The sequence below is a fragment of the Tigriopus californicus genome, chromosome 4 (assembly GCF_007210705.1).
Source record: "Tigriopus californicus strain San Diego chromosome 4, Tcal_SD_v2.1, whole genome shotgun sequence".
NCBI classification, from domain to species: domain Eukaryota; kingdom Metazoa; phylum Arthropoda; class Copepoda; order Harpacticoida; family Harpacticidae; genus Tigriopus; species Tigriopus californicus.
In genome coordinates, this window is record NC_081443.1 from 5,404,074 (window position 1) to 5,431,822 (window position 27,749).

The 27,749-nt window shown below is 41.8% G+C and overlaps 4 protein-coding genes across 7 annotated transcripts in view; 2 read left to right on the plus strand and 2 right to left on the minus strand.

Annotated features, from left to right (window-relative positions):
• LOC131879127 (glypican-4-like) overlaps positions 1-2,363 on the minus strand; it is a 41,026-nt gene extending 38,663 nt beyond the window's left edge. The window contains exon 1 of the mRNA XM_059225351.1: positions 1,888-2,363. Coding sequence (XP_059081334.1) covers positions 1,888-2,065 — 178 coding nt within the window. The 5' untranslated portion in view covers positions 2,066-2,363. The remainder of the gene's footprint in view (positions 1-1,887) is intronic.
• Positions 2,364-6,361: 3,998 nt separating this feature from the next.
• Positions 6,362-13,053, plus strand: LOC131879137 (uncharacterized). Of its 3 annotated transcripts, none has more exons than XM_059225371.1 (6): positions 6,362-6,558; positions 9,726-9,885; positions 9,963-10,134; positions 11,937-12,050; positions 12,167-12,319; positions 12,388-13,053. In XM_059225371.1, the coding sequence occupies exons 2-6, from the start codon at positions 9,745-9,747 to the stop codon at positions 12,816-12,818; spliced, it is 1,011 nt and encodes a 336-aa protein (XP_059081354.1). In that variant the 5' UTR covers positions 6,362-6,558; positions 9,726-9,744; the 3' UTR covers positions 12,819-13,053. The 3 variants fall into 3 exon arrangements, with proteins under 3 accessions (XP_059081354.1, XP_059081352.1, XP_059081353.1); XM_059225369.1 differs by lacking the exon at positions 6,362-6,558 and adding an exon at positions 7,875-9,517; XM_059225370.1 differs by lacking the exon at positions 6,362-6,558 and adding an exon at positions 7,878-9,517 and having other exon boundaries at positions 12,170-12,319.
• LOC131879143 (coiled-coil-helix-coiled-coil-helix domain-containing protein 2-like) lies at positions 13,054-15,052 on the minus strand. 2 transcript variants are annotated; one of them, XM_059225379.1, is made up of 3 exons: positions 14,916-15,052; positions 13,597-13,838; positions 13,054-13,521 (listed from the first exon to the last, which is right to left on the minus strand). In XM_059225379.1, the coding sequence occupies exons 2-3, from the start codon at positions 13,777-13,779 to the stop codon at positions 13,231-13,233; spliced, it is 474 nt and encodes a 157-aa protein (XP_059081362.1). In that variant the 5' UTR covers positions 13,780-13,838; positions 14,916-15,052; the 3' UTR covers positions 13,054-13,230. The 2 variants fall into 2 exon arrangements, with proteins under 2 accessions (XP_059081362.1, XP_059081361.1); XM_059225378.1 differs by lacking the exon at positions 14,916-15,052 and adding an exon at positions 14,667-14,892.
• An 8,778-nt stretch (positions 15,053-23,830) lies between these two features.
• LOC131879145 (sodium channel protein 1 brain-like) overlaps positions 23,831-27,749 on the plus strand; it is a 69,744-nt gene continuing 65,825 nt past the window's right edge. The window contains exon 1 of the mRNA XM_059225382.1: positions 23,831-25,517. Within this exon, the coding sequence (XP_059081365.1) occupies positions 25,023-25,517 (495 nt within the window). The 5' untranslated portion in view covers positions 23,831-25,022. The remainder of the gene's footprint in view (positions 25,518-27,749) is intronic.

The following is a 27,749-nucleotide window of genomic DNA, read 5'->3' on the forward strand; positions in this document are numbered from 1 at the left end:
CCTCGGCTTTTAGCCAATCCCGTTTGAAGTTCCCATCCAAATTGGCGGAAATGTGTCTCGCTTAGCTTTCACGCTTTTCAGCCCTCGATTTCTGAACCCTGAATGAACAACATTTCGAGGGTGAATTTCAATATTTGTCCGAGACTGGGCAAGGAGAAGGCACAAAAGAGACGGAGAGAAAACCAGAGAAGGAAAGAGGCAGGGGGATCAGGATAACTCAAAACTAAGGACGTTTCTCAATGTTCTCGGGGGGGCATTGGAAGTCCAGCTGCACTTTGGTGGGCTCGTTTGCCCTTGTGTATGTGTTTGCCAGCAATGTGTGGAAGCATATCATTGTGCCTCGTGGAAGGAAGGACGGATGGGTTCATGCCAGGAGACATGGATGGAGGATCGGAGGGGTGTACGTACTACCTAGTTGTTGGCTCTTATATCACATATCTCTGTCTCCCTGCCTTTTGGCCGTACGGAATGTTCAACGTGTAGTAGTTGTGCTGGATGTAATGTGTCTTGAGCCTGATAATTTGATATGGTCGTGCTCAAATAATATTGCTGTGGCTCTCGGGGCTCATTTTGATGAATGATGCATCTCTTTTTGTTGGGAAACGGTCTGCGTACCCCAACTTTTTCCTCGTGTCCCTGTAACTGGAAAGAACTGCCTGCACTCGGATATTGTTGGCAGTTGAGGACATGCACCAGAATGGATAGTTTTGTCAAAAGGTGGTGGGATTGGACACAATCGCTTTTCAGGCTCTGCTTTTTCTATGGGTTAAGAAAAAGGGAGGAGGACGCCTTGTCATTATTATCATTATTGCATTATTTGTGGTGCAAGGACAGTCCCCTAAGAAAATTTGCGGCCCCCTCGTTCACGAATCCCCTCTTTCAATTGTTCACCGGTTGATTCGTGTTGCACAGCACATACGTACAATATACATTCGTACATACGTACGTACGTGTACACTAACGTAAGTGGACAAATGACTGACTGCATGAATGAATGAATGGTTGAGTGAACGACGAGGTGTGGGAGGATACTGCACAATAAGTACACTAAATGTATGAACAAATTGGTGTCCTTTTCTGCAAATATTAAGAAAAGGAGCGCAGAATTCTATATGCCTCAAAGAAAATCCAATAGTCCAATAAGCAACCTATTGTGCCAAACAAGGAACAGTCCTCGACGTGGCCCCACCTTGCTACATACAGCCATCGTTGAATATTCATCCACATCTCGTGGGTCGTTTTTTCGGTGATTAGGGCACTCCCCCTTTTCGACTAGCTTGAGCATTTGCTGTATGGGAGCATTGACGTCAAAACCTTGCCATACTCGTATATTTGGCGCTTTCAAGTCGCCATATCCTGGCCATTTGAGACAGTCTTAATTACGCGAAGGGTCTGTCGGCTAATACAATCGAGAGAGACTAACCCAAATTGAACATCAAATGAGCAGGTGCCCATATCGACCTCTGGTCAGACCACGCTAAATGTGCAATCTTGACTTTTACGATTGAATCATCATTAGTCGCATGAGACTACTCCTACTCACTTGCTTCAAAATCATATGAGTCGCTTTAAGCAAGTCTGACCTAAGTTTAAGTCTTTGTGTTGCAATGTATGATTCGTTGTTCGTTCATTAGATACTTATCAGACACGTCCTACGTAAACAGTCGTCCTATTTCCATGACAAATTAATAAAGTTATCTCGATTTTATGACCTGTCAAGTCACTTGCAGGCTCGCCACGATTACGCAGAAAAGCGCTCAAACCGTACATTTGAAACCGACTGACTGATGTAGCTCGAAATGCAAATACTGTATGGCTAACATTCCCACGGTAAAAAAATCCAATGCAACCTGAGGTCGGCAACAATCGATCCTTTTCTTATCCTACCTTGAGCGGGTTGTCGAAGAACATTGTCAAAATGTAGGTCCCTCTGTTGGTAGGCAAGTTGAATGCCGCGACAGTCATTAACACTGGAGCTGGTTCCAGTTGACACGAGTATCACAACTATGAATAGGCCAGTCCACTGAAATTGCCAAGTGTTCCACTTCACATCCAAGTGAACCATGACTGTCAGATAACGGGATGTCAAGAAATAACCTCGACCACTTCTCCGAAAGGTAAGGCGAAATGAGAAAAGCCCGGGGTTCGGCCCAAGCGCTAGGAAGCACTAGGAGCAATCCGTGTGCCAAACCATAGATCAAACATAAGACAGTTCCACGGAATAATCGCGGAATATATGGACCAAATCGGCTAGGGAGGCCGGCTAGATGGAGACAGCAAACCTTCTTCACAACGCACGGACGAGGTCTTACGGTCCTACTCACAACAAATCGTCAACACAACTGATGATTGAACTTGCCCGACTCTTGGCTTACGTTTCCGCGCTCCCAGAATTTCAGATAGTACTTCGGAGACGTAAAAGCATCAGCTATACAGAGATCTATCCAGCAGTTCACTCTTTGGCTACCGACCCATTAGCCAGGGCCGGCCACCACTCAGTCTCCACAGACAGATAGACGTTGGATGGAGCAGAGGCGTTGGTACAGGGTTTTCACTTAGGTCCTCGGGCCCTTCGTCTTAGCCCTCGTCACGATCCTCGCTCGAGTCAGTCTGCCTTGAGAAAATCTTAACCGACAATTGCCGCGTAGTTCACGGTTGAATTCAAGATTGTGGGATCGATGTCAGAGGACCATTTGCGGGTCTTGTGGGGATAGAGGTCAGGCTGGGTTTTTCAAATGCTCAATAATAAAATTATCGTTTAGCGCCCTCTAGTTACTTTTCTACATATTAGAAGAAAGCAGTTTTGAAATTGATGAGTAGACCTGAAAATGATGTTACTGCTGTGAAACATCGCTATTTTTGGTTTTGAAGAAAGTATCGACTGAAACTTTGCTAATTTCGGAGGCAACGTTTTCAACATGGATGCACATAAAGTATCGCTAAAGCAACTAGATTACTTGCAATGTAAAATAGTGCAATCCCTAATTGACGAAGGCATACTTAGGGTATTGATTTACCAATTGGCTTGCTGATAGAATGTAAGGGATTCAAAAGATGTCTAATAGCACCCTGGACGAGTTTCTTCTCGAGGAAGGACTTTTCAAGTAAAGAATACCATATCATGCGCTCGAAGTCAGACCGATTACAGAACTAATAATGTCTGAAAGTGAAGAGAACTCCAAAGCTAAGGTTTACTACGAAGACCATCATTTATAAAAACCTCAGCAATGAGTACAGTCGTTTCTCAATAAAAGGAAAGGATTAGGGTTCCTATTCTTTTTGTGAACGGGAGGGTTCCAGGACAACTCAACCCAATGGACAACTCAACACAATGGACAATTCGACCAAGCAGACAACTCGACCCAGTACAGAAATCAAGCCCGATATGTTGGCTTACAAATAGTTTATATTTATGGAGCAAAGTTGAAACTGTGATGAAAAACATGTCAAAATTTGAAAGGTTTTATACAATTGATGATTTGATTCATTACAAGCAATTCATGTTTACATCAATCAAGAGGTGACAATAAAGTTTGATAGTGTTTTAATCAAACTTGACTTCCTCTTCCATGCCTTACTGATGCTAACATATTTGAAAGCAAATTGAAGGTTAAGTGATCAAGGTTTAGTTTTGTTCTATAATTAACATTTCTTGGGTCAATATTTTACTGGGTCGAGTTGTCCACTGGATCCAGCTGTCCACTGGGTCCAGTTGTACGAAAGGTTCAATTGTTTGGTCACCCAACGTGAGTAATCAATTATACAACAATGAATATTACCTCACCAGGCCAGCATTCAACACATCTGTCAAATAATAAAATGCACATATTATTTGTGTAATGGAGCCCATATGGCAAACACTTGCAAAAAGACAAGAACTCTCAAATGACCAAGAGGAGTTGTGTTGCAAAGCATCTACAAAGATACATTTTGCCTTAAAGTAATTGTTACTGATTGCTGAATCTATAGAACAATAACACAAAAAGCGGTGATGGAAAAACATCATCAAAAATTCTCAAACTTGTAAAGCTTAGCTTTTAGTAACTGTGTGCACATACAAGTCATTGCAATGTGGAAACTTGGTTTTACCCACTGAAGTCAAAGGTTTTTAAGTCCAATCATAATTAATTACTTGATTATTGATGAACTGCGAAGCACTGCACATCTAACAAGATTCAAAGCCAAGAACATCTTCAAGGTCGTCATGGGCAAACACAAGTTTTAGGTTTGATCCTCCCCATTCAAAATATATTAGAACGAAAAACCCATTCCTATTATTAGTCATTCTGATGTTTCGGCTTTTGACGATTTCTGGGAAGATTACCGCAAAAGCTTTATTTTCCGTCAGTTGCTACGAGAAAAACAAAAACAAGGTCTAAAAAAAAGGAACATTTTGCAGTGTTTTCGGCTTTTTTAGATCGTTGCAATTGTACCATTTTGAGATGATAAATAGGGATCAGAAAGACAGGTTTGATTATGCTTTAAACTGTTTTGACCATTTTTGGGACAAAAACACTTTGTCGAGATTTTAGCCGTAAAAATACCTAAGAACGAAAATTTCGGGGAATATGGTATAATTTTTAACATCTTTAGGAGACATTTAGGAAAACTGCGCTCCACTATATGATATATTTTACACATTATTCTGCCCTCAAGACACTGAAAGATGAAAAAGTTGAAAAAACGAAGATTGGTAATTTTTCGATTTCTAACGAGTTCTCTTTTTAGAAGCAATTAACCTGCTTTGAAATTATTTCTTTCATTAACTTAAAGGCGAATCATTATTTCTTAACCCTTGGAGCAATAAATTTGTGAAAAGCAATAATCACGCAATTTTTGTCCCATAAAACCACCCCAATATTGAAATATAAAACAAATTACAACTTTTCTCAGCTTTTTATAACTTACATACACGTTTTCGTATCTGATTTTGGCTGAACGATATAACCTAAAAACAAGCTATTTTCCTGCTATTTTTCTAAAAAGGGAGCGTATAGACCCTCGAGGTTGAGTATACGTCATCAAATTCGACCCATCTGATTAGCTGTTATTTTTCGATGAACATGTGCTTTATTTAGAAAACTTTACAACAGGAAGCCAGGCAGTCATTTCCAAAACGCACTCACACATTTGCTCTGCGTAAGAAGTTGAAATTGTTGATGGTTTATACCATCCAGCACATACCTAACCTCCTCATTCCCCAGGGCCAGAGTGTCATATTTCAGTAGAATTACGTTATTATAGTATGAATCAATAAAACGTAGTTGTAACAATGTTCTTTCGTAGTCTGTCAGTAACATCCTTCGTAACAATGTCCATAACAAGTTGGACTAACACGCTTCAAAAGATAAGAGTATTTTCATGTTTAACAAATGAGACGGAAATTGGTTTTTTCCTTTTTAAATACCAAAACAACTAGTTTTAGGGTCTTGAATCCTTTCACAGTTTTGCATATTTAAATTGGGATTCCTGGTTTGATCGATACCTTTTAACTACAAGAGAGGGGTTGTGTTCCAATGGCTTTAGAGCCATTGATATTTGCTGTTTTGTAAATTTGAGTTTCTAATTGCCATTTTTTCCGTTCCGAGATCTGAGTTTCCGTCTGATTCAAAACCAAAAGGATGCATAAGACTGGTGCATAAGACTAGCACATTTCAATTATGGTCCAAAAGTGGAGTTCATTAGCAATTTCCGTTTCCAGATTCTATTTGCCGTTTTTCATATCATTTTTCAATCCACCTTTGAGTAAGAATTGCCCAAAAAGTAAGGGTATTAAAGTGAATCATGTCAATTTGTCATTTGCATTGCGCTCAAATTTTTCTTTTCGAATTGTAGATTACCAAACCGAATTAGGGGGAAAAATCTATAAGAAGTGCAAAAATACGAGCCCTTGAACCTTAGATAACTACAAATATAGATGGATCGAGGGTGCTGTTGTCGCATGTTTTTGTCTCAGCTGTCGCTGGGGGTCAAAAAGCTCCATTTGCAGGAGAGATATTTTGGACAACTGTGGTACAAATATGAATCATTGACAGTGTGCACGAATTCTGAATAGAAACTCCAATCCAACCCATTGCTAAGCATTTGCTCTCCTCTGGCACGTTTCATAAAACAGGTTTGAGCAAGCTGTCCAACTGCTTTTTAAGAGCACAACTTTTAAGGGGTAATGATGGGGCTTAAGTTGCAATTTTCATCCATGGTGGAAACACTTACTGACACGGAAGGAACAAGTCTGGCTAATCTCCAGAGATAGTGGGATTACCTCCATTACGCAAATGTGCAATCATGTTGCCCACATCAATTGCATTTATGGGAGATTGAAACAAATTTCAGAATGCCTCATAATTCCGTTTCATTTTGTAACACTTTGTGACACTTGCAAGATGCATTGCTAAACAAGGACAATCAATAGTGTACCCCGTGCGTCAAAACGTGCTTGATTTTGGGACCAAAAAGTTTGAAATGGTCTGAATGAAAGATGGTTGTTCCAGCATCCAAGCCTTTTATTGTAAAAAGGATGACCTTATAAATATAAGTGTGACCTTATAGATATAATGTGTAAGTATAAATATGAGTGTATCACATTTATTCATCAGGTAGAGGCTTTCCATTTTCCTAAAATTTGATCAGGTTTTGTCATTTTTTGTCCAGATTTGTCTTACAGGAAACTCAAGCATTCTAATCTGACCCACCACCAAGACCCTCAGATTTTTTTTGGATTTGCTCTTAGAATTTTTTCATTCCTCTTATGAAGCAACAATCATTTGTCATGAGCTTCGTCATGATAACTTACCCCAGTGACCTTAACAACCTCAGATGAGCGTATGTCCGCGTGGAGGAGGGCACCAAAGGGTTCCTGAGTTGGCGTATGCCATTGTTAAAATCGAGTTTTTTAATTTTAGCTTTTTTATTTACTTTCCATCTAACCCCATCTGTCCATATCTTTTTTATTTTGCTACCTTATTTATTTCCGGAGATAGAACAAAAAGAGTTACCAGTCAAGTTTTATGATGCATTTGGTATGTGATTCACTTTCCAAATGTCTGATACTTTTTTTTGCATGTTTAGTGTGTTAGGTCCAAAAAAACATTTATTTAAATATTCTACTTCTACTTCTATATTCTTTGTACGTGTATATTTATTAGGTTCAAAAGAAAATTAGAAGAAAAGAGAATAATGAACGTTTCATGGGAATAATTCAACTTGACTTGAGCGTGATTTCAAGAAATATCGTTGTCTCTTGACCCCAGCCTCAGCTGACCTGAATGAATGCTTCTCCAGTACAACTCCTTTTGAGCATTCTAGTTCTTTTGTTATCTATGACTTGAACACACAATATTACCATAGAGAAAGCAAGGCCTAGAGAGTGCGGTGCGACTAGCCAGACAGACTCGTTTTCAGATTGAATGGGTGACGGCTGAATGGTTTAACCGGTTTAACTCTGTTAAATTTCTTCTTCTATGCTTTTACCGCTCGAGTAAAAACGTCAAGAAGTTGAGTAGGAGAGGTTGCACAAATGCTGCTTCTCGCTTTACGCTTATTTTGCTAAGGTTTATCAAGAAATCAAGCTCTTGAAACTCCATTAAAAATAGTATCCATTATGGTAATAATAAGACTTGCTATAGTTTTTGCATCAAATCAGTTGACCTATCAGGGCATATTATCTTTTTAAAAAATGAAGCGAGCGGTTCACTAGAAATGTGAAGAGCATCTTGGTGGTGGTGAACGCCATAGCACTTAATCATTTTCAGGATTTCATCATGCCAGATGACAAATCTATTCACTGTTAACATTAAAAAATAATTTGCCCACGATTGCTCTGCCTCGATCTATATCGTTACAAAGAGGTAAAATTGTCCTAACTTAAATTCCCAAAAACTTGACACGGATTTTCTATATTGCGGTATTTTGGGATTATGTAATAAAAAGAAAAATAACTTTATACGTTTGTAATTTGAAGCTCCGTATCACATGTTGGGGAATTAAAGTTAAGATATCATCGGGGCATTCGGAAGGTTAAAACGACGAAAATTAAGCCATTGAATCCGATTTAACTAAGATGCGGTTACATAGATGGTATCTTAATTTCTAAGTAAGTGCTAACTAAGTGTGATCCCAAGTTTCATGAATTAGGGCTTTGAGAATTTTAGCTTTTGTCTCGTTTTTTGATAAGTAAGGTTTTTTTGCGTGGACTAGAATTCCATAAAACAATAAAACCAAAATTGTTCCGTATCAATTGTAAACGTATGCATTTTGTAACTAAGCGGTAAGATGTAGGTCGGAGCACTGCCGGTTTGCCGGCCTGTCTTTCTGGCTGCTTGTCCGCTTGTCCGCTTGCAGACCCGCGGGTAGGTTGCCATTGGTGACAGGATGAGGATTTGAGGTGCCTCGAAGTCACTCCAACTCACTCGATCCTATGTGGTCTTCTGCCCCAGCGCTTACCTGTCCCTGAGCATGTGCAACTGGTCTGGTCTGGGCCAACCACTTCACAGGTACGCACTGGGCTTGCCGGATGGGCCTTATCCTCGATCGAAAAGGTGAGTGAAGAGAGGAATGAACGAGGCCTTTCTCTTGCTGACGTCCTCTATTTGGAACATGCCGCATCATGTTTTGGACGGAATGGAAAGAGATGGCCGTGTGCATGAGGTGAACTCCGATGAACCATCGATCTTAAGATGATGTCCTTTGGAAAGTGAAGCAAACACCGGAGGCGTTTGAAGCTAGTGAGATTATCGACCAAGTCTGATTTACTTTTCTTGTCCATTTGATGATGCTTTGATGCCAATCGGTGTTCCGAACATCCATCAGGGAAGTGAAGAGTGCGTGCCCTCCGATCTAAAATAGAGTGCCGTAAAAAGGTGCCATTGAAAGACTGACCAGGGTATCAGGGGTTCCCGGGCGGGCAACATTCGCGACTACGGGGTCGCCTCCGCCAATGGGGGTCGCCCCTGTTTTCGTCATCTTAACTCCACTCGCTTGAGCATCTCCATTTGTGACCTTGCAACCCAGCGAGCCTTCCCTCCTGGCTTCCTCTATCTGCTATCTACCTATCAACGTGGGTGACGTTGTTGAACTTGGTCCATGAGCCCGCACTCACTCTGAGGCAAAAGTGGATAGACGGAGGGTTGGTGGAGTGGCATAGAGATGATGGTGGACAGCACAAGTGTCATATTTCCTGAAGCCAATCAAAGATCAACTTGCCAGGAGAGAGAGGCATCATTGTGGGAAAGCGGTGTTGTTGAGAACCCAATCCATTTGCCTTTGAACCTTCGAACGAACTCAAAGTGATCTACTCCACGGGATTGACTTGGATTTTTTTTTAGCCCACTCCAAGCTCGACTTTTCGCCGCATGAACCGTCAATCTGATTCAACCATGAGATACTTTGGCTCCTCCTACTTTTTGGGCGCACTCCTTTTGGCCTTACTTCTTTTGAGCGTGCGGCATATTTCCGTCACCGGGCAGAACAGCGATCTGCAAGCGCGATTCGAGACCATGGAAACCCAGATGAAAACGGAGTAAGGATTCGCCGTTGTAGAATCTTAACTGTTATTGAAGTTTTTATTCACCAACTTGACATTGAATGGCTTCGAAACCGATCTAGTATGACCAGGTATTTGGGACGAATCGCCATTTTTTAGTAGTGAGAGAAAACTGAAGGCATTAATGATCCGTGGCAGCAGTGCTTAATTTGGTGTATAAACCGAAACCTTCTTTTGCCCACAGCAAATTCAATCTTCAAACCATGGAGGCAACCTTGAGTCAAAAGAATGAGGAAATTGAAAAACTTCGGACTGAGAAATCCCAGTTCGATGAGCGCATTAATGCTAAGGACCAAGAGATCCAAGCCGCAAGTAACAACTGCAACGACCTGGAAAAATCCAAGGTACTGTCAAGTCTCTAAGGACTAAGGTGTCCTTTTGGGCTTGATTCCATGGGTTCATTATCATTTACTTCCCCCAGGTGGATGCGGATGAACAAGTGGCAGATCTATTAGAGAAGCTCCGACAATGTGAAACGTCCAAAGAAAGTTCCGCCGCCGATCTCAATGCCACTTTGGAGGCGAAAAACAAAGCAATTCAGGATCTGACTGCTCGATTGGAAAAGCTAAATCCCGAGCCACAGCAACCCAAGAGTGAATAACTTAGTTCCTTATATCTTATTACAATTTTGGCCAAGCAATTTGATAACTACGATGGGATATCCTAATGGCTGAAACACGTGACACCTCCAAAGGAGATTTTCCTTTTAATCCAATTTTTGCATCAACGAGTTCTTTTTGATAAATAATAAATTTAAAAGATAAATGATCCTTTTTCATTTATGGTCGTAGAGACTGGTTATTGAAGTCAGTCGGATGCATCAATCAATAGTTCAAACGCAAACGCGAGCAGTGAGAAGATGCATTGTTCTGTACCAGATTTGGATCTGAAGATCCACTCGTATCGCTCAAATCGAAGACTAAATCATTTGAATCATTTTTCGCCACTCTTAGGCGCTCATTATAAAATGTTGACTTGAAAAATAAGATAATCCCCTTCTGTCATTAGTTACGACCAATTGGAAAGCAAAAACCAAAAGTTTCCTCGCTTGTAACAAATCAGACAAGACTTTGCTCCACAAAAACCACACAAACTTAAACCAGGGCTTATTCCCTGAATTCTAGGGAGGGCATTTTATTTTTGAACACTCTTGTCCACCCCTGCCCAAAAGTGTCCAAAAAATGATGGTGGACAGAAGGGTGCAAAAGGGTCCAAAAATACGAAACTTTAAAACAACAAATTTTTGCAGAAAAAATTCTTGAACAAACACTTTATTTCAGAAAAGGCTCATTGATGGTGTAGTGTCAGTAAAAGCAAATTTAGTCATTAAAACCTTTGTCATATAATTATAACTTTCCCCAAAAAAAATTTCTTAAAGGCATTTTTAAAAACTTTTTATCTCACCTTGACAGCAAGCAAGACAGCAAGCAAGACAGCAAGCCTCCCCCTACCAGTGAACAGTTGGCGCAAAGCTTTCATAAATTGAGATAGCTTAATATTATATTCCAATTACAAATCTTCAATTATTCAACATTGTCATGCATTTTTTGCATAAATACTTTTGTTCAAAATCATGAGCCTTTTAGGATCTTCTCTTAAAAAAGAATAAATACCAGGAATTGAACATCTTGCCCAAATGCTAACGTTCAAAAATGAACTTTTCTCATTGTTTTTTTTTTATACGCAAGTTTCTAAAAGTATCATTAAGTAAGATATTTTGCCTTTTAAAGAGGTGATTGATGTCAGACAATGAGGAAAAATACTTTTTTATATAAAAAATCATGAAAGATAAATGTAGAATTTGTTAAAGTGTCTCTGAATATTTGATGACTAGCTCCTAAACCACTGCAAGTTTCATGACTTATTTTAAGTAAAAATTGCCCAGCTACCAAACGCCCAACGCCCTGATTGTAGCTTGGCCTCATCTCCTTAAAAATACATTAATGCTCTCAGTAACTTAGACGACTGATATTTGATTAACTTTACAATTCTGTATTTTATCAAGATAGATGATTTATATTTTCAAAGCATATTACAATGTTTAGGTTTACTTTGGATAAAATCATGAGTGAAATGCTTTATCAGTTTTCTACGAAGGTTAGTTGCTACTTAATGTATATGTATATTCACAAAGTTTACATTTGATCAATTGATGATTCCATTTGCTGGTTAACATATAGATTAGGTAGAAAATGACATGACTTAGGGTTTAAATGTTATGGCTTGCCTATCCTCTTTTGGGCAATTGTACTTACTTTTGAACACCTTGTGCCCACTTTTGCCCATTTTTGGACAATTGTGGTGTCCAAAAGTCCCGCTGATTCCCAAAATTGCCCACCCTGCTGGAAACAAATGAATGAGTGCATGCAATGAAGGCATTCCTTTGTCTTTGTAGTGTCCCGTTTCACTGGCTTTCACGGTCGTGGCTCTGTTCAGATGGCTCCATCTCCTGGCCAGCTTCCATTAGTTGATCCTAGGGCCGTCGTCGTTAAAGAAAAGGCTAACAAAGGTTGGTAATCACTGCCAAATAACACGTGTTAAAAAATCACCTACATCACTTGTTTGGCTCATGATTCAACTCTAATTTCACTTTCTTTTGGACTCTCTCTGCTTGATTCATCAAAGTAGGTATGACATTTCATAAGGATGATTTTGGCCGATATCTTCCAATTCTTCCCAAAGCTCCCCGAGGCACACTCCGGAAATCACCCAGGTTTAGCGTGGTCAATATGAAATCCGAAGACGTATTCAAGAATCGAAAGATGGACGACCTCAAGGGTAAGGTGCTCAATCTGTGGGAGGGGGGGGGTGATGCTCAAAGATCAATCTTTCTCTTCTCTACGTAGATGCGATTGTCACGACTCGAAAGTCCAATTTCAGTGAAGCTTTTTCAAGTAACGCGACGACGGCCGACTCCAGGCTTTTGGACATTACTTCTACGACCAAGTATCTGGGCGAGAGTCTCATCGATGCTGAGCAGGATATTACGAATGGAGCAGAGCTTCGGGAATACACATCCAATCTAAAGCCAACCGGAGAGAAGAATAGTTCAGTCACCATCGACACGAACCGACCGAATGTGGAAATTGATTTACATTCTCCCTCAATGGCTAATCCAGAGACGAATCCATCCTCAGACCGTAACAACTCAACATGGGAGGGACCCACGCTAAGAGGCAGGGTCCACCCAGGATCATCCCACCCGGCTCAAGGCCCTAGGACTACTAGAGTTGGGATAGATCATCTACCAATGGAGGGAGAAAAGACTGAAAATTAGCGTCGACGGACGGACGACTGTGATGTCGATTCGAGGACAATTTTTGAGGCTGAATGCGGCCCAACCATCCACAATTTTCTCAAATTACAGTGTGCGATCAGTCATTTGTTTTCGCATTTCGGGCCCTTCTGAGGAGTGGACTAGCTGGGACATTCCTGGTTTCTTTTACTCAGACCCTGATCACGGGGTCGATGCAGGGTTCGCAATCGTCAAAATAAAGACCGATACCAATCAATCAATTCGTGGCAATGGAGACTGGTCCACAATTTATTTGAATTCAATCACATGGTTAGGGCAGCCAATGAAACACCAGTAATCAATCACCTACGTCAGTCGACTACGCACTACTAACAAAGGGTGGGGGGCGACTCAAGGGAGAGAGTGCTTCCAATCGGGTCCTCTCCCCGCTCATTCACATCCCATTGACTTGCTTGCACTGACGCAAAGCCTCATTGAATCCCTCGCACAAAGACAGATCCGACTGATTCTGAGCGCATTGGATGAACTGCTTGATCTCCCAAGCGCAAGCGCCCGTCGGTTCATTGGGCTGAGATCCATAGCCACCGGAGGGGGCGGGGGCGTTCGATTGGGCGGGGGCTGCTGGGTCCGAGCTTCCGCCACCGGAAAACATGCCCGTCATGGCGTGGCCCATAGTATGACCAACGGCCGACCCCACGGCTACACCGCCGGCCGTGACAGCCATCTGTAATCGACCCAGACATGATTACACGATTCATTTGATCCCCGAACCTATCTATAGAGCGACGGATGGACTTGCCTGTTTCATTAGTGAGGGTGGCTGAGGTTGGGCCCCGCCCATCATGGGTTGAGCCGGGGGCGCGTGGGCCGGTACTTGAGAGGGGGCGTGTGTCGGAGCCGGGGCGGCCGGGCGCGGAGCCGCCGCGCGGGGGGCGGGGCTGCTGGCACGAGGGGGCGAAGCGGCACGTCCTCGTCGGGGCATGATGGTCACGTAATCAAACCGCAGGAACGGGATGGAGGTGAATGGGTCCAAGGAATGGGCTGAAAGTGAGAGCCAATCTCGGGTTAATTACGCGCTCAGCCCCAAATTCACGCAACTCGAACCGCTTCTTCGGTTCTCTTTGGGTACTCTGGTCTGTCAGGGAGGGGCAGGGGCGTTTCCGGTCGAGGTATTACACAAAGGTTCACTTCGGTTTCAAACCTTATCTTTCGATTAAGAAATAAGGCATTAATAACCCCGCCCAGATGAAAAAAATATAAATTCTAATGTATATATGGAAACCCGCAGGGGCAAAATTCCTTCGAGGAGGATTAGGGATCGACTCATTAGATGGAAGAAGACTTCTTTTCCTTTGGCCAGGTTCGCCTTTTTTAGCCTAATCATGGACTACTGGTCACTGGCGAGTCAAGACGCGACAAAATTATCTATTCAACTAAACCCTAATCATGATTATCCAGCTCACTCCATCCGACGGATGGGAGGGATTTTTACACCTCATCCAACGTCTCTTTTGATCTATGGGAAATAGCCCAATTCTGTCAATTTCATCTCGACCAGGACAAGAAGTCTCCAAGACAGAATGGGATGAAAATGCCCGGACGAATTGGACGCATTGACTTGGCGAAGTCGGTCGGCATCTGGCCCATCGACCTAGTAGGTACCTAGTAGGTACCTAGTAGGTACGTAGGGAAAATTCAGAATTTCAGATATCAAGTTTCAGGGGCTTTTTTTTGAGCTCGTTTTCGGTTCGGTTCGATTGATTGGACGCAAATAAGACCGCCCAGGGATCCTCCCTCCCTCCCTCCCTCCCTCCGATGCCATGGTCCCATGATCCCATGGTCCCATGGCCCTCCTTGGGTTGCTCTTACTCCAGATATCAGGCGAGGGTCTGCGATAGGTCAGAGGCGAGCTAAGAGGCGGGGGGCCCTTAACACTCCACGGTATAACGATAAAACGGCACAACGGCCAGTAGGATGAACACGGTTCCAGTCAATCCTGGCCCCAGCACGACACGCCAGCCAACCAGACTAAGTCCTTAATGTCACACCCAGTGGGGATAACTTTCAACTGAATGACCACCTCAGAGGCAGAGCTGATTTCGAATACGGGTTACTTACATACTTCGAAGCTCCTCGAAATTTGCCACTTATGAAACGCTCTGGATTGTCCGAGACTACTGAGAGGGCCTCTCTCTGTCTGGCTCACTCACTCAGCCGGCATGGACCACATATTAGAGCCCTACATCAAGAGAGTACCACAGTGAGTTCAGCGCACCAGTGCGGTCAAATTTTGAACCTTNACTTATGAAACGCTCTGGATTGTCCGAGACTACTGAGAGGGCCTCTCTCTGTCTGGCTCACTCACTCACTCACTCAGTCAGTCAGCCGGCATGGACCACATATTAGAGCCCTACATCAAGAGAGTACCACAGTGAGTTCAGCGCACCAGTGCGGTCAAATTTTGAACCTTCGAAAACAGTGAGTTTACATGGGTCCCGGATCCAAACCAAACGCATCTTAGTGAATGTTTTGTGCCTTAACGACTACTTACAAGGCTGAAGTTAATCTTCAGGATCATTAACTGCAATCACAACAAAGACCGATCCAAATTCTATATTTTTCAATAGAGAACATACAAAGTGGTTCATAAAGCGGTGGCTAAAACATTCAAAGCACGTTTAGGGCTGCCTGAAGGGTAACTAAAGCCATGCATAACTCTAAGCAGCACAGCCTTTGGTTAAATTGTGTTTGATTTGAATCGGGGATCCATCTAAGCTATTGCTTTTGGAACGGAATTGAAGGTTCAAAATGTCACCGCAACGGAGCGCTGAAGTCACTGTCGTACTCTCTTAATACAGGGCACTACTAGATACTAGTAGTTACTAGATAGAGGATGAAGAAATAAAAACTAAGAACAGCAGCTGATTCCAGAGCAATCTGCTTGTCGCCATACAGAGGCCGGACAGTCTCACCAGACCAAGGCTAGAACATGGTGCCGCCAGATCATCGGCTCTGGATTAGAATCACCCAATCCGACTTTGATCTTGTTTATATAGCCTTCGGTGGGCTGAAAAATCTTCTGAGGTCGCCCGTAAAACAATGGAACCAACAGTTGGTTGATTACGTGATGAATGCACGAAAACGAAATGAGCCACAATAGCCCCCAAATACAAAACGATGGATGGTTGCATTATGCAAGGTTTTGGATGAAATCAATTCGGGCTACCAATGGTAATGCATTGGTAGAGGGCCCGGTGTTCATTTCGTCAGCCAAATTCAAGCTTTTATGTAGCATTGGAAGCACAAAAAGAGTTGTCCTTTGACGGCTTTGTTAGACGAACATGAGGTCATTCCCGGAACTTAAAAGAAGAGATGAGGTCAGATTAGATAACCAGGGCTGTCCCAAAGATGCAACTACCAATGTAACCAAAGAGCATAAAACAATGCCATGAAAACTGCAATCTAAAAAAAATCACAGCTTTTCGTCCGGCTTACATTTTCAAACAACAGGATAGGGAAAATTATGAAAGAGCGTAAGATAGTGATATTCAATAATGTACAACCACACAGGCAGTTGAAGTTATTGAGGATTCAACCACCAGGCACAATTTTCAAGTTCCTGGATAAAGAGCGCAAAATCGACTTGGTAAAGTCCGATTTGGAAGCACTGCTTGACGTCGTTTCTCTTGAACAATGGCAGGCTCGATATGTGGCTGGGTGGGCTTGGTCGGCTCAATCGACCTACTGCTACTTTGAGGTCTGTCGCTCTGTGTTGTAAGCAGCTCGATGGCTGCCAAACTGTCGACACTCGGAAGCCAACATGGAGGCTCAAGGTTCCAAAATAAATAGCGCCCTCTATGTCCTTCTCGCAGCTAAACTCAGTTTTCTTTCAACGTTTTGCAAATTGCAAGATTTTGATGCACTTGACTTTGATTTTGGCATTCGCAACTCATATATGCAACAATCGGCCCAAGTGCTCTTTTTGGAGGAGGTCTCAACTATGAAAGCGCACTCTGACGATCAAACTGTAAAGCACTTTTGCATAATGAGAGAACCTTACTCAAGAAGCACTTTGGATCGAAAAGCTGACGAGTTTTGCATCAGTCATTGCGCATGATTTCTTTTTGGTTTCATCCAAGGTTACTATTTAAATTATTTTATCCATAGTTTAATCAACCTTTAGATTGAAGCGATAATGCTGTTCCAAAAGATCCCTCAACCTCGCATTTCCAGCAATTACGAAATGAACTAGTTATTGATGGCATAATTGGACTAGTTTTTTGTTATTTTGTGCAAATTTCTGCATTATTAACAATTTTCAATTAGTTTTAAAATATGGTTCCATCAATATTTCTAATGGCCAGGCCATTACTTTTTGAGTAATAGTACCGGTAACACGTTGCATACTCGTATCTGCAAAAGTAACGGTATCGGTAACAGCCCTCCCGTTAACCACTCCTTTTTTACGAAGAAAAAAAACTGAAAAAAGAACTTTCCTTCCTGATTTTTTACAAACGTCCGTCCCAAATACAGTGACTAAATTTCAGCACTATTTTACTTCTTTAACTAAAGCACCGGCCCTAACTCAGCGGGGAGAATTTATTAAAAACTTCGACTTCTCTTTTTAAACATTCTGCCTGGTTTCCAGTATGAAACGAGACAAGTCCATCTCATTTTCCTACGAAAAGAAGCTGTTTCACCGTCCATAACCTCGCCAACCCCGTCTTCCAAAATGATCCTGCCTGAAATGAAATGTCGTAAAAACCTGTTTTGGCAGTTTTAAGCCATTTTTTTCCCACAAAAGTACTGATATCAGCAATGGTAACGCGTTACTTTCCTGAAAGGTAAAGGTAATGGTAAAGTACCGACCTTTTAGAGGAGCTGGTAAGGGTAGTATATTTTTTAAGTAACGGTTCAAGCCCTCTTAATGGTTATACTTATTCATCAAGATGTTTGCAAAGCAAATAAAAATCCCAAATCTGAAATGTACTTCCTCTCCAAATTCTCATCCAACTCATGTCTAGAACTGTTTCATTCATAGTAAACCGTCAAATACAGGGCTTAAGTAACGCGTTACCTTTTGAGCAACGCTACTAGTAACGCGTTACTATTCTCAAAAGGTAATGTTAATGGCAATTTCTTCTTGTACAAACGAGGGAAAGAAAAATGCGTAAGGGTTTCCTAACCGACTTTTTTAAATTCTGCCTCCAATCCAACGACTTACTTGCCACTCATGAGATCAAATAAATAATCACGGAGTCTTTTGTTTCATTTCATATTTACTATCGTTAAAAATTCGAATAGACTTTTTTTGCAGTTTTAGGTCCCCTTTTCCCTGACATTTAGCTTGCAACGGCAAATCTGTAATTCAGGGATTTAGTATCTAGTTTGTTGTGTATTGATACAAAAGTGGAAAAAATAGTCCTTTAAATGAAGCAATTTGCGCTTTTACTCTAGCAAGACTTGAAAAAGGTTCAATATTTGAAACATTTATTTGATTCTAGTGAAGATGGCTTTATTGCTGAAGGTATATATACCTTTAGGTATAAGATATTTGATTAACTGAGGCTTTATCAGGGTTCTTCAAAATCGTTTAAAGAATAAGAGGTTTCTATATCTTTTAATATGTTGTATTTTTTAATGTTCTGCCTATTTATACGCGTAGATACTTTGTTGAAAATTGTGCCTGATTCAGAAATGACTGTTTTTTTTAGACATTTTGCCTCGAAACCTTGACGATATTCGTAGTCCTTAAGTTTTAGTGGCCCCATGGGCTAATCACTTTTTTGTTCAGAGCCTGTTACAAGAAGTTTACAAAGTAATCATTGTTGGCTCTTCTCCACTTGACCAACAGGCCTCGCGTGGAAAATAATCCCACACAAACAGGTCCAAAGATGTTCCACGAGGGACAGAGTAGTAGCGATAGAGACTGGAAAAGTTAGTTATGTTGCTTCAATCCCACCCAAATCCCCAATACTCTAAAGCACTTCATGAGTTCGATAAAGCTTCACTCATTTACTTAACCATCATCTCGCAATTTTTATTCAAAATAGCTAATTATGCATAATCTAGATCCATTCCGAGTGACCCTGTTCCCTTTGTCCAATCAAACGAGGAGCTGCGAGCGGGCAGAAAAAATTCATTTCCTTTACGAGTAGGATCAATTTCGTCGTACCTCGTTTTAATTGCGTCAAAAGATCAAAATTTGTGTGTGAAGCAATTTTGTGATTACTTGATCACAAAAACTCTTTTCTGCTAATGTTTGCCCTAGTAGATCGGTATGTAATGGTAAAATTTCAAGTATGCAATTTGAGGTCATTTATTTTGGTCATATTCTCTGGTGTACAAAGTGGTTAATATCCACATGTCATTGATTTAAAACGTTTCCTTTAACATGATGTTGCATCAGGACACTAAGCCAAAAGGGGTCTCAAATTGATGTTGTTAAAGAGTAACGTAAGGTACTTGTAAGGTGGCCCCCAAACAAAAAATATGGGGAAAACGTTTGACACCAATAAATTACCATGAGGGAAGGATATTTTGCCGATTTTTTCCGGAAAGCCAAATTGTTTTCATCGATTGTCCAATGCAATGTTTTTCCCTTAGAAGAATTATTGTATTTACTTCCCTTAACAGATTGAAGGTTAAGTTGATATCTTTAACTGTCTTTGAAATATTAGACCCCCAGTACTACTAGATGATAGATTATATTTTTCTTTTGACTTTACATGCAAGTGTTGTCTGATCAACCAACAAATTAGTGCTGTTGGATCATCTGGTCAGTCTTTGAATATGGATTTGATCTATCAACAGATCAACGCCTAAAGTTACCCTAGAATAATAATAGGATAATAGTAGGGGAAAGGAAGGTGAAATATGAAGTAACCGAAGAAAAATAAATCAGGACTTTTTTAATGTGACTAACTTTGATTGTTGAGGGCTTGATAGTACTCTCAAACGCACGTTAAGCCTCTACGGTCATTACAAATGAACCTAGGAGAAAAAAGATCATAAACGCTCATAAAGACAGAGAATCAAATATCTTTCGTACCTCTTTGAATACTATTCAGTCCCAACTTCATTAATATCTCCCAATACGAAAGCTGTTCCATTCGCTCAATGTTCCTAGTGAAACATCTTTGGACCTGCTAGGCCTTTTACAAACCTACTGAAATAAGCCCATTTTCGAGATTCAGCTGAACTATTGACTTGAACAGAGTTCGCATCTTGCTATCTTTAAACTTAAACGTCCACTGCATCCAACCACAAGTTTGTAAAACTTGAGCCCAATTTAAGATGGATATGCTCATCGAATTTCCCTTCACTTGGAGGGCTACCCCTAAATCTTTTATGAAAGAAGGCTACCGAATATATTTTTATCCATTATCTGCGAGTGAAAGGTGCAATAGCGTCGACCCAAAGGTCAATGAGTGGAATTCCATTTCATTCCAGTCCTTATTACTCTCAACAACCCAAGAATAGATCCGATCGGAGTTCCGTTTCCGACTATAGTGGAACACGCTAATATCGTCAATTTGTGTATATCGTCGGTTTTTCAAAATCCCGTTTCATTTTTTGCAGCTTTTGACATGAGTTGACTCCGCTTACAACGTCGCCTCACTCCGGATATATCGTCATTTGAGGCAAATTTTTATGTACAATTCTTTTACGTAACCTATTTTTTCTAAAGAAAATCATTCGTATCTGATTAGTGATTACACTTCACACCTGAACCAGCTTGTTGCGAGAAAGTTTGAAAAATATCAACTTTTCTTGTCAATTTGATATTGAAAACAAAAACAGAACACAGAATTTAAATTGGTCCTGAGTTTGAAAATTGCATTTTCACTATTTTAGTTGGCGCCCCTGACGTATGTCTGCACATGACAATTCAGGGTACCGCCTGCCATCTCCTTCTTAGGGCACAAAGACGATTGTACAAAGAACTGGAAATGTTAAATGAGCATATTTTATCAAAAAGAACCCAAATGTATTGTCAGTCCGGATATATCGTCATTTTGGCTCGGTCCCGAGGGTGACGATATAAGCGGTATCCATTGTACTAGAATTTTATACATTCCTGTTATAAATTAAATTCGTATCAACATAAGAAGTGAAACTGACATTGTTACTAAACCAACAATTAATAGTATGAAAAGAAGAGAGCTTAAAATGGAGCCCTGTGGGACACACGACTTGGCATCATTCATGTCACTAAAAGACCAACAGACCTGGACCAATTGTCTTCTACCACGAATGAAACTTCTGAACCAATTGAAAACCTGTAAAACAACTCTTAGTCATTCCTGATCACTCGTATCCAGGTATCCATCGGCTTATTCCAACAGCATTTGCAACTGTGGCTCAAAATTTGCCCATTTTTAGCAATTCCAAGGTTTCCTAAATCTGTGGGCCTCCAACAATCAACAGATAGGCACAGAAACTGAGATGTCGCCGCATCAGGGTCTGGAGAGTTCGAAATCTTCTCTTCTTCAATGGCCTCTAAAGCATGTTGACGTCAATCCCAGCAAACTCCTCATTAGAGCAATAGCCATATGAGCTGTTGCTCCTGTAAACGCTATGGATGAAACGGATTTTAACGCAATTATTCCAACTTGGTTCATTTTTTTCAAATGTTGATTTTAACTGACGTGAACATTTTCATAATTAATTTAAGCCGAAAATAACAAAGTAACCAAACTCTGCTCTGCTGGAAATCATGACTTAATATTTCGATCTGCAAAAAGTACAAATATTATTCCAAGACAAATTTATCAAAAAACGCTTTCTTTTTAAAGAAATGCTTAAGAAACTGTTTACCAAATACTGCAATGAATTTTGAATTATTATGCAACGTGCAAGGTGATATGTACCAAATCTTTTTTTTTTTGTTCTGACCTTTATGGTAGAGACCTAAATGGATAAAGTAATGTGCAACAAAGGCAACAAATGATTGTAGACGATAAGATTTTTTTGCGTGCCTAGTATTATCCTATACATTGATATGTTACCTATCGTACGGATGTAATGCATGTCTTGATCTATTTGGTCTCTTTTCCCATCTTCGTGTCAAATCTCTCATCTGTAGTGTATCTTGTCACCTTATTTCTGTCTCCGTGTCTCTCTCCTCATCGTCATTGCAGTCTCTTTTATGATAGCTCTCTCTTCCGTTCGACCATAGTACAATATATTCATCATAAAACAAACGTCTCAACAGAGGTGTCATACTAACTGAAAACGGGCTACGAAAGGTAACCTTTTTTCCCGATGGTAGTGTAAAATGCCAAAACAACTTTCTAATAGAGATTTATAATTGCACTTTTAGATCTGACTTTGTCATGCGTTTTCTGGTCCATTCCCGATTGTATACGGAAAATGCTCGTCAGAGAGCGACCAACAAAAAGTAGGACAAAGGCTGATTTGGTTGCAATCCACGTATCATTGTGTCACAACTTCATTTGTCCAGAGCCACCAAGAACCTTGCACCAGAGCCCAGTTACCTAATCAGTTGATTCAGTAGCGACAAGGCACCTTCCAATTATCAATTGTGGTTGTTTCTTCTTGAAAACTAACCTTGAGAAGCTCCATCACAAGCACCTAGGTCTATGAGTATTTGTGTTGTACAGTATAGTACAGGTACTTGTCGTCCTAATGCCATCGTGCAACGATGTTACTCGGAAAACTGTTGTTCCTCTTTTGAACTGTCTCTCTGGTCTCTCTCATGTCTTTGTATTGTCGAGGTTCCTGTCCTCTTCCTTGAAGACAGAGGCGCCGTTTCTCAAGTTCCCTCCCTCCATTTCTTAGTGATTCCTGTATGCTGTATGAACTACGGGGGTATGTTCTGAAGAGTGGAACTAGAGCGCGAGGATCACGCACACAACGCACAACCAAGATGGAACGGACAAGTTTGAGAGAATCCAGCGTCAAAGGAAAAAGCGCGACCTTGCCGCCCCATCCTTTGCAGATCTGCTTTGAACTTCTCAACCACTCTCCACGTTCAAATGGTACGGGGGTGCTGGTGATGGTGTGGGCCTGTGGGTCCACTCGTTCCTCTCTGTCCCTCTGTCCTTTGAGCTTCCTTTTCTATCCCTCTTCTTTGCCTTGAGTCTTCAGCTCGTCCGTCTTGTTCGCCGCAGTGTACCCTCCCTTTCTTGTCCTTGTCCTTGTCCCTGTCCCTCTCTTTCTCTCTCTCTCCCCTTATTGTGGCGGTGTGGGGGTGCCTTTGGATCCTCAGAGCATCTGGGTAAAATTGTGTATGGATGGAAGGATGGATGGATGGATGGATGAACGAATGAACGAACGAACGAACGAACGAACAAACGAACGAACTTGCGAGCGAGCAAGCGAACGAACGGACGGACGAATGGAAGAAAGAACGAACCAGGGAACGGAGGTTCAGCAGTTGTTCATAAAAGCCAGTCAGATGAGGGACACATGAAACCAGCCACCAGGAGCGAGGGATCCCATTCCATGGATCTTTCTTTTGAGGGGGCAGGCAGTGGGGGGTGAGGAACTCGGCTCATTTCCTGCCGTCGCCAATCGCCGCCTTCTCCAAGTCCGATAGAAAGAAGTGCGTTGCTCGCCTTGGTCCAGGAGAAGGAGGCGCTCCCCGTGTCCTCTCCACACCGCCATCACCAACACCAGATCCTCTACCCGTTCTCTCCTCACAGCACTGTTGTGAGCTTGCAGTGGACCAGATCACTGGGAGAAGCGGTTGTTGTTGTTGTTGTTGTTGTTGTTGTTGCTGTTGTTGCTATCGTTCCTGTTGGTGTTGGTGGTGGTGGTGGTGATGATAGAGGAGTAGCAGTTGGCGCCCTCAGCTCTGCTTTGGGTTAACCGGTGGGAAAAGACTTGAAGAGTGGAACAGCAGGACCCAGGCGGCCTTCCCACTTTTGATGGTGCGTTTCTCTTTCCCGAAGACCCCCACGCTTGGTGAGGCAGGACTGGGCCAGATCTGCAGTGTGCCGAGGGCTTCGAGAAAATGTTCCCTTTTCCCAAGTTTTCCATTCAGTTGTTGTGGAGTGTTGCTCGCGAAGGCCCTTCCAGATCTGCACCTGGGCTCTCTCCCGTGTGAGAATGCTCCTCCGTCAAGTGTCAGCAACTCGAAAACCTGTCTCTGACAGGAATGTCGACTGGCAACTTTCATAGGTCGTTGAGGGCCAATCAAGCCTTCAAAACCAGTTCTCAATCAATAAAACAGGATCTCGAAGCACACAATATCCGCTACTTCCGACCGACTGAAGAAACTTCCAGGTGTGTTGGTTGATCTTAATCTTCAACACAAATTTCTCGTCTTCTCGTTTCTGTCTTCGAAGTCGTTCTCGACACAAAAGGATCATTGAGCCACAAGTTTCTTTAATCGAGAGCTCGCGTCCCATTCAAAGTCCACGCAATCGATTTGCGTGACGGGGTTACGGTTGAAGGAGTTCCATTCCCAACGTAATCTTGCGCTCAAGATCTTGTCAATTGATTCCTTCTCTGGTGATTTTTTGTAGAGACAGGGTACGTGCTGCAGCCCCAATCCAGGCTCGGTCCACGGCCATCTAACTTGGATCCACCGTTTGTTGCTTCTTCTTTGAGCCCGTGTTCCGTGTTTTGATGGCGTTTCGGGAAGGAACATGAGGAAGCGATGATAGACTAGTGGTTTCCTCTGTCTGATCTGACTTGACGGTGGTGCTAGTTCGTTTGGCCGAAACTACTACGCACCACAGACTGTACGTAGATAGAGGAGGAAGGATCCAATCCACCGCGAGTTTCTCATTTCCGCCGATGACGACAGTGCCAAATTTTATGCAAATATGGTGACTTAATGTACAGTGCAGTGAGATTGGGGCAATGATTATTTCCAGGAAATTCGACTGAAAAAATACAAGGTGCTAAACGAAGAGTTGACACGGATAGGGATGAAAATTACATTCTCGAGCCAAGAATCAAGGAATCTCAGTTTTTGAGGGTGAATCAGATTCTCACATTAGAACTTGCCATCAACCTTGGTGAGCAGAGCTGATCATTTCTGAGTCTACGTAAATTGGTTGAGTATGAAACTGTGGTAATTCCACGTCAATGTATTGTGGATCATCGGTGTCTGTTCTTCTGGAGCTGTTCAAAAGCCTTCATTCTATCTTGTTTTTGGGTCTGGTTCCATCAAATGAGTGATCCGGAGCGGACCAGACTTGGAGCTGGTTTGGCCGTTACACGAACGACTAGAGGGCGAATCCAACCCGCATGGCAACCGTTCCAGATTCCGACATCAATACCATCAGTGTAATTGCTCGCTCTGCGGCTAGTGATCCTCGACCGTCAGGCTCAGGCACCTATCGTTTACCTACCATCAAAAACGCACGTTCCCGAAACATGAACGGCAATCGAGCCCCACCAATCACCACTGACTCTTCCAAAAAAGGGGAGAAGGACGGATCCACGGGAGTTATGGTCGACATGAAGGCTTGCAATGCGTTTGCATCGGCTGCCCGTAGTGCGCGAGCCGCCTCGGCTTTGGCGAAGAAGCCTCGAATCCAAAATGAGGTGAAGTCCTTTACCCGTGAATCTCTCGAGAAGATCAATCTTCGGACGAGCAATCTCATTCGTGACTACGGGTTTCTTCCTAAGAGAAGTCCTAATCTCCAAGATGGAGCACAGTTGCCGGCTAAATATGAGCCTTTCCCAGCTGAGCTTTTGGGTAAACCGGTGGAAGAGCTGGATCAGTATGTCTATGAGAAGGTAAGAGCAACCACACCTGACGATCCCATTCGTCGTTGATAACAATTGTAGTTGCCTACTCCGTGCTGGGCGAGAAAAACGCTCAGATGGGTGTGGAAAAGGAAGTACATTTCAGAAGATTTCAAAAAACAACGATAGTTAGACGTTGGCTTTACTTCAAATCTAAACTCTAGTTAGTGTGTAAAGATACAGTAGCTGGTATTAGAGCATTTGGCTAGCTTCATGATCTTTGCCAACACAAAAAAAACATGCTCAGCGCGCGGGTCTGTTTTCAGAAACGTTGACTTTCTACAGGGTGGCCATAAATAACGGGAATTTCCCCTTTACCATTGAAAAACGAATCGATCAACCATTAAAATCAAAATTTGACGCTTAAATAGTTGAATCATGACCATGTGTTAAGTATGATTGCAAGCAAATCATTACCATTTTCCATTATCAAAGAGACAAGAAGGAATTTGATCCAGCCACCTTAAGGCACAAAGTAAAATGAATGAACTTAGAGATTTTGCTATTGCTACATTACATAGTGTATTCTTCAAACACGTATGACTTAGAGCTTATTGTGATACAAATTGCTTGACCTGGGCTAAAGTTTGAAAACCAAGGTTCAGAGACTCAAAAATAAAGACAACCGCATTTGAAGGAAACGAAAGACCCAGAAAAGTCAGAAAGAGAGGAAATTTTTGGGGTTGTTAGAATAAAGTGTTATCAATCCATTGGTCCTATGACCGGACATTGTATTTACCATGTAGCCTAGTTTCAACTGCACAGAATCGTATTACTATTTTTATCATTTTTGCACATTCACTATCATATTAATTGGATATCTGTCCTTCATATGACTTGAGCTTCGAATTTGGGAACTTTCCCTGTATGAAATAAATGGCTTCTATAGAGTGTCCATCCAGAGTAATGAGGAACGAGATCGTCAACTCCAATACTCTATTGGTTAGAACAATGAGACTTCTCATTTTAAATGGCCACTAAATAGCCGAAAGCCGCAATGTTGAATAAGAACGATAATATTTTGTGTTACTGTGTTTTTTGATATTGTTTACTGAGGGGCTGCTACAAAAAGTTAAAGATATTCAAAACCGAGCTAGCAGAAAATTAATATACGTCGATGGCGAGCAGGTGTTCACGTGCCACTGGCTCAATAAAAATAACATTCTCTTGGAATAGCGAAGGCTTCTCCGGGTCGAGTTTTTTTCTTCCCGAATCCTAGGCTAAAGGAAGTCCAAGTCAAGACCACAACTGCCATAAAGGAGGACCCATTAATTTCATATCAGGAAAGCAAGTTCAAGAGTCTCTTCTTGCTCTGCCTGGCCTGCTTGTCACGCTGCGAGCTCGGATTGTGCCTCATAATAGGGCTCGAATCTCTCGTGCTATTTGATGAAAATATCAATAATTCCGAGTGTCTCAAGTTCTCGAGCTTTAACCACGATATTTGTAAATGATCTGCTCGGTCCTAAGTGCCTCCGGACTGAAATGAGAGCTCGATGTAAATGGTTGTTTGAAACAACAATTCTCTCAGTGTCCGGATGCAAGATTTGCTCTTGGCTGACTTGCCAAGACCAACAGCTGCTCAAAGGCCTTGGGCTAAAGACTGGAGTTACTGTGACTGCTGCTCAGTCTACTTTTGCAACCAACCACTAACGGCACTCTAACTGCTCCTCCTCCTACTATGAAGTACATCAACTGCTTCTGAAACAAGTCCATGGAATTGGAGACTGGAAAAGGAAGAAAGGAAAAGAGAAGAGGAGGTAGGAGAAGTAGAAAAAGAAGAAGGAAAAAAGAGAAAATCATAGAATGGAATTCAGAGTCTTCTCAAATCAATGACCAATTTCAAAACCGTTAACATCATCTAAAACCATGCGTGCCAAATTGTCCGAAAACTAGCTTCTACCATATGTAGGGTTTTCTAGTCGTTGTAACTTGAGCATTGTTAGTTGTGACTTAATAACTGGATTTGTTCGACAACAAACTTTCATCTAATGACAAAGTATTGATTTTGAGTAGAAAAAGGTGTTCATGATATGACCTAACAATAACCTTGAAGCAACCATTTGCATGCGAGCAATCAGCGGATTATTCGTAAGGCATGGCCTAATTGAAAAATAAAAAGTGAAACGAAAATGTTTTCTGCGTTTACTAACGTTGCAATTAACAACACGACTGACAAATCCTTTGCCACAAGGGCAGCCTTTTTATTCCTCTGAGCCATCTGTA

Coding starts and splice junctions, on each gene's coding strand:
- LOC131879137 (XM_059225369.1), top strand. CDS start 9,351: ATGAACCGTCAATCTGATTCAACCATGAGATACTTTGGCTCCTCCTAC. Junction 9,518..9,725: donor GAAACCCAGATGAAAACGGA/GTAAGGATTCGC, acceptor TTTTGCCCACAG/CAAATTCAATCTTCAAACCA. Junction 12,320..12,387: donor AAAGATGGACGACCTCAAGG/GTAAGGTGCTCA, acceptor TTCTCTACGTAG/ATGCGATTGTCACGACTCGA.
- LOC131879143 (XM_059225379.1), bottom strand. CDS start 13,779: ATGCCCCGACGAGGACGTGCCGCTTCGCCCCCTCGTGCCAGCAGCCCC. Junction 13,522..13,596: donor CACCCTCACTAATGAAACAG/GCAAGTCCATCC, acceptor GGTCGATTACAG/ATGGCTGTCACGGCCGGCGG.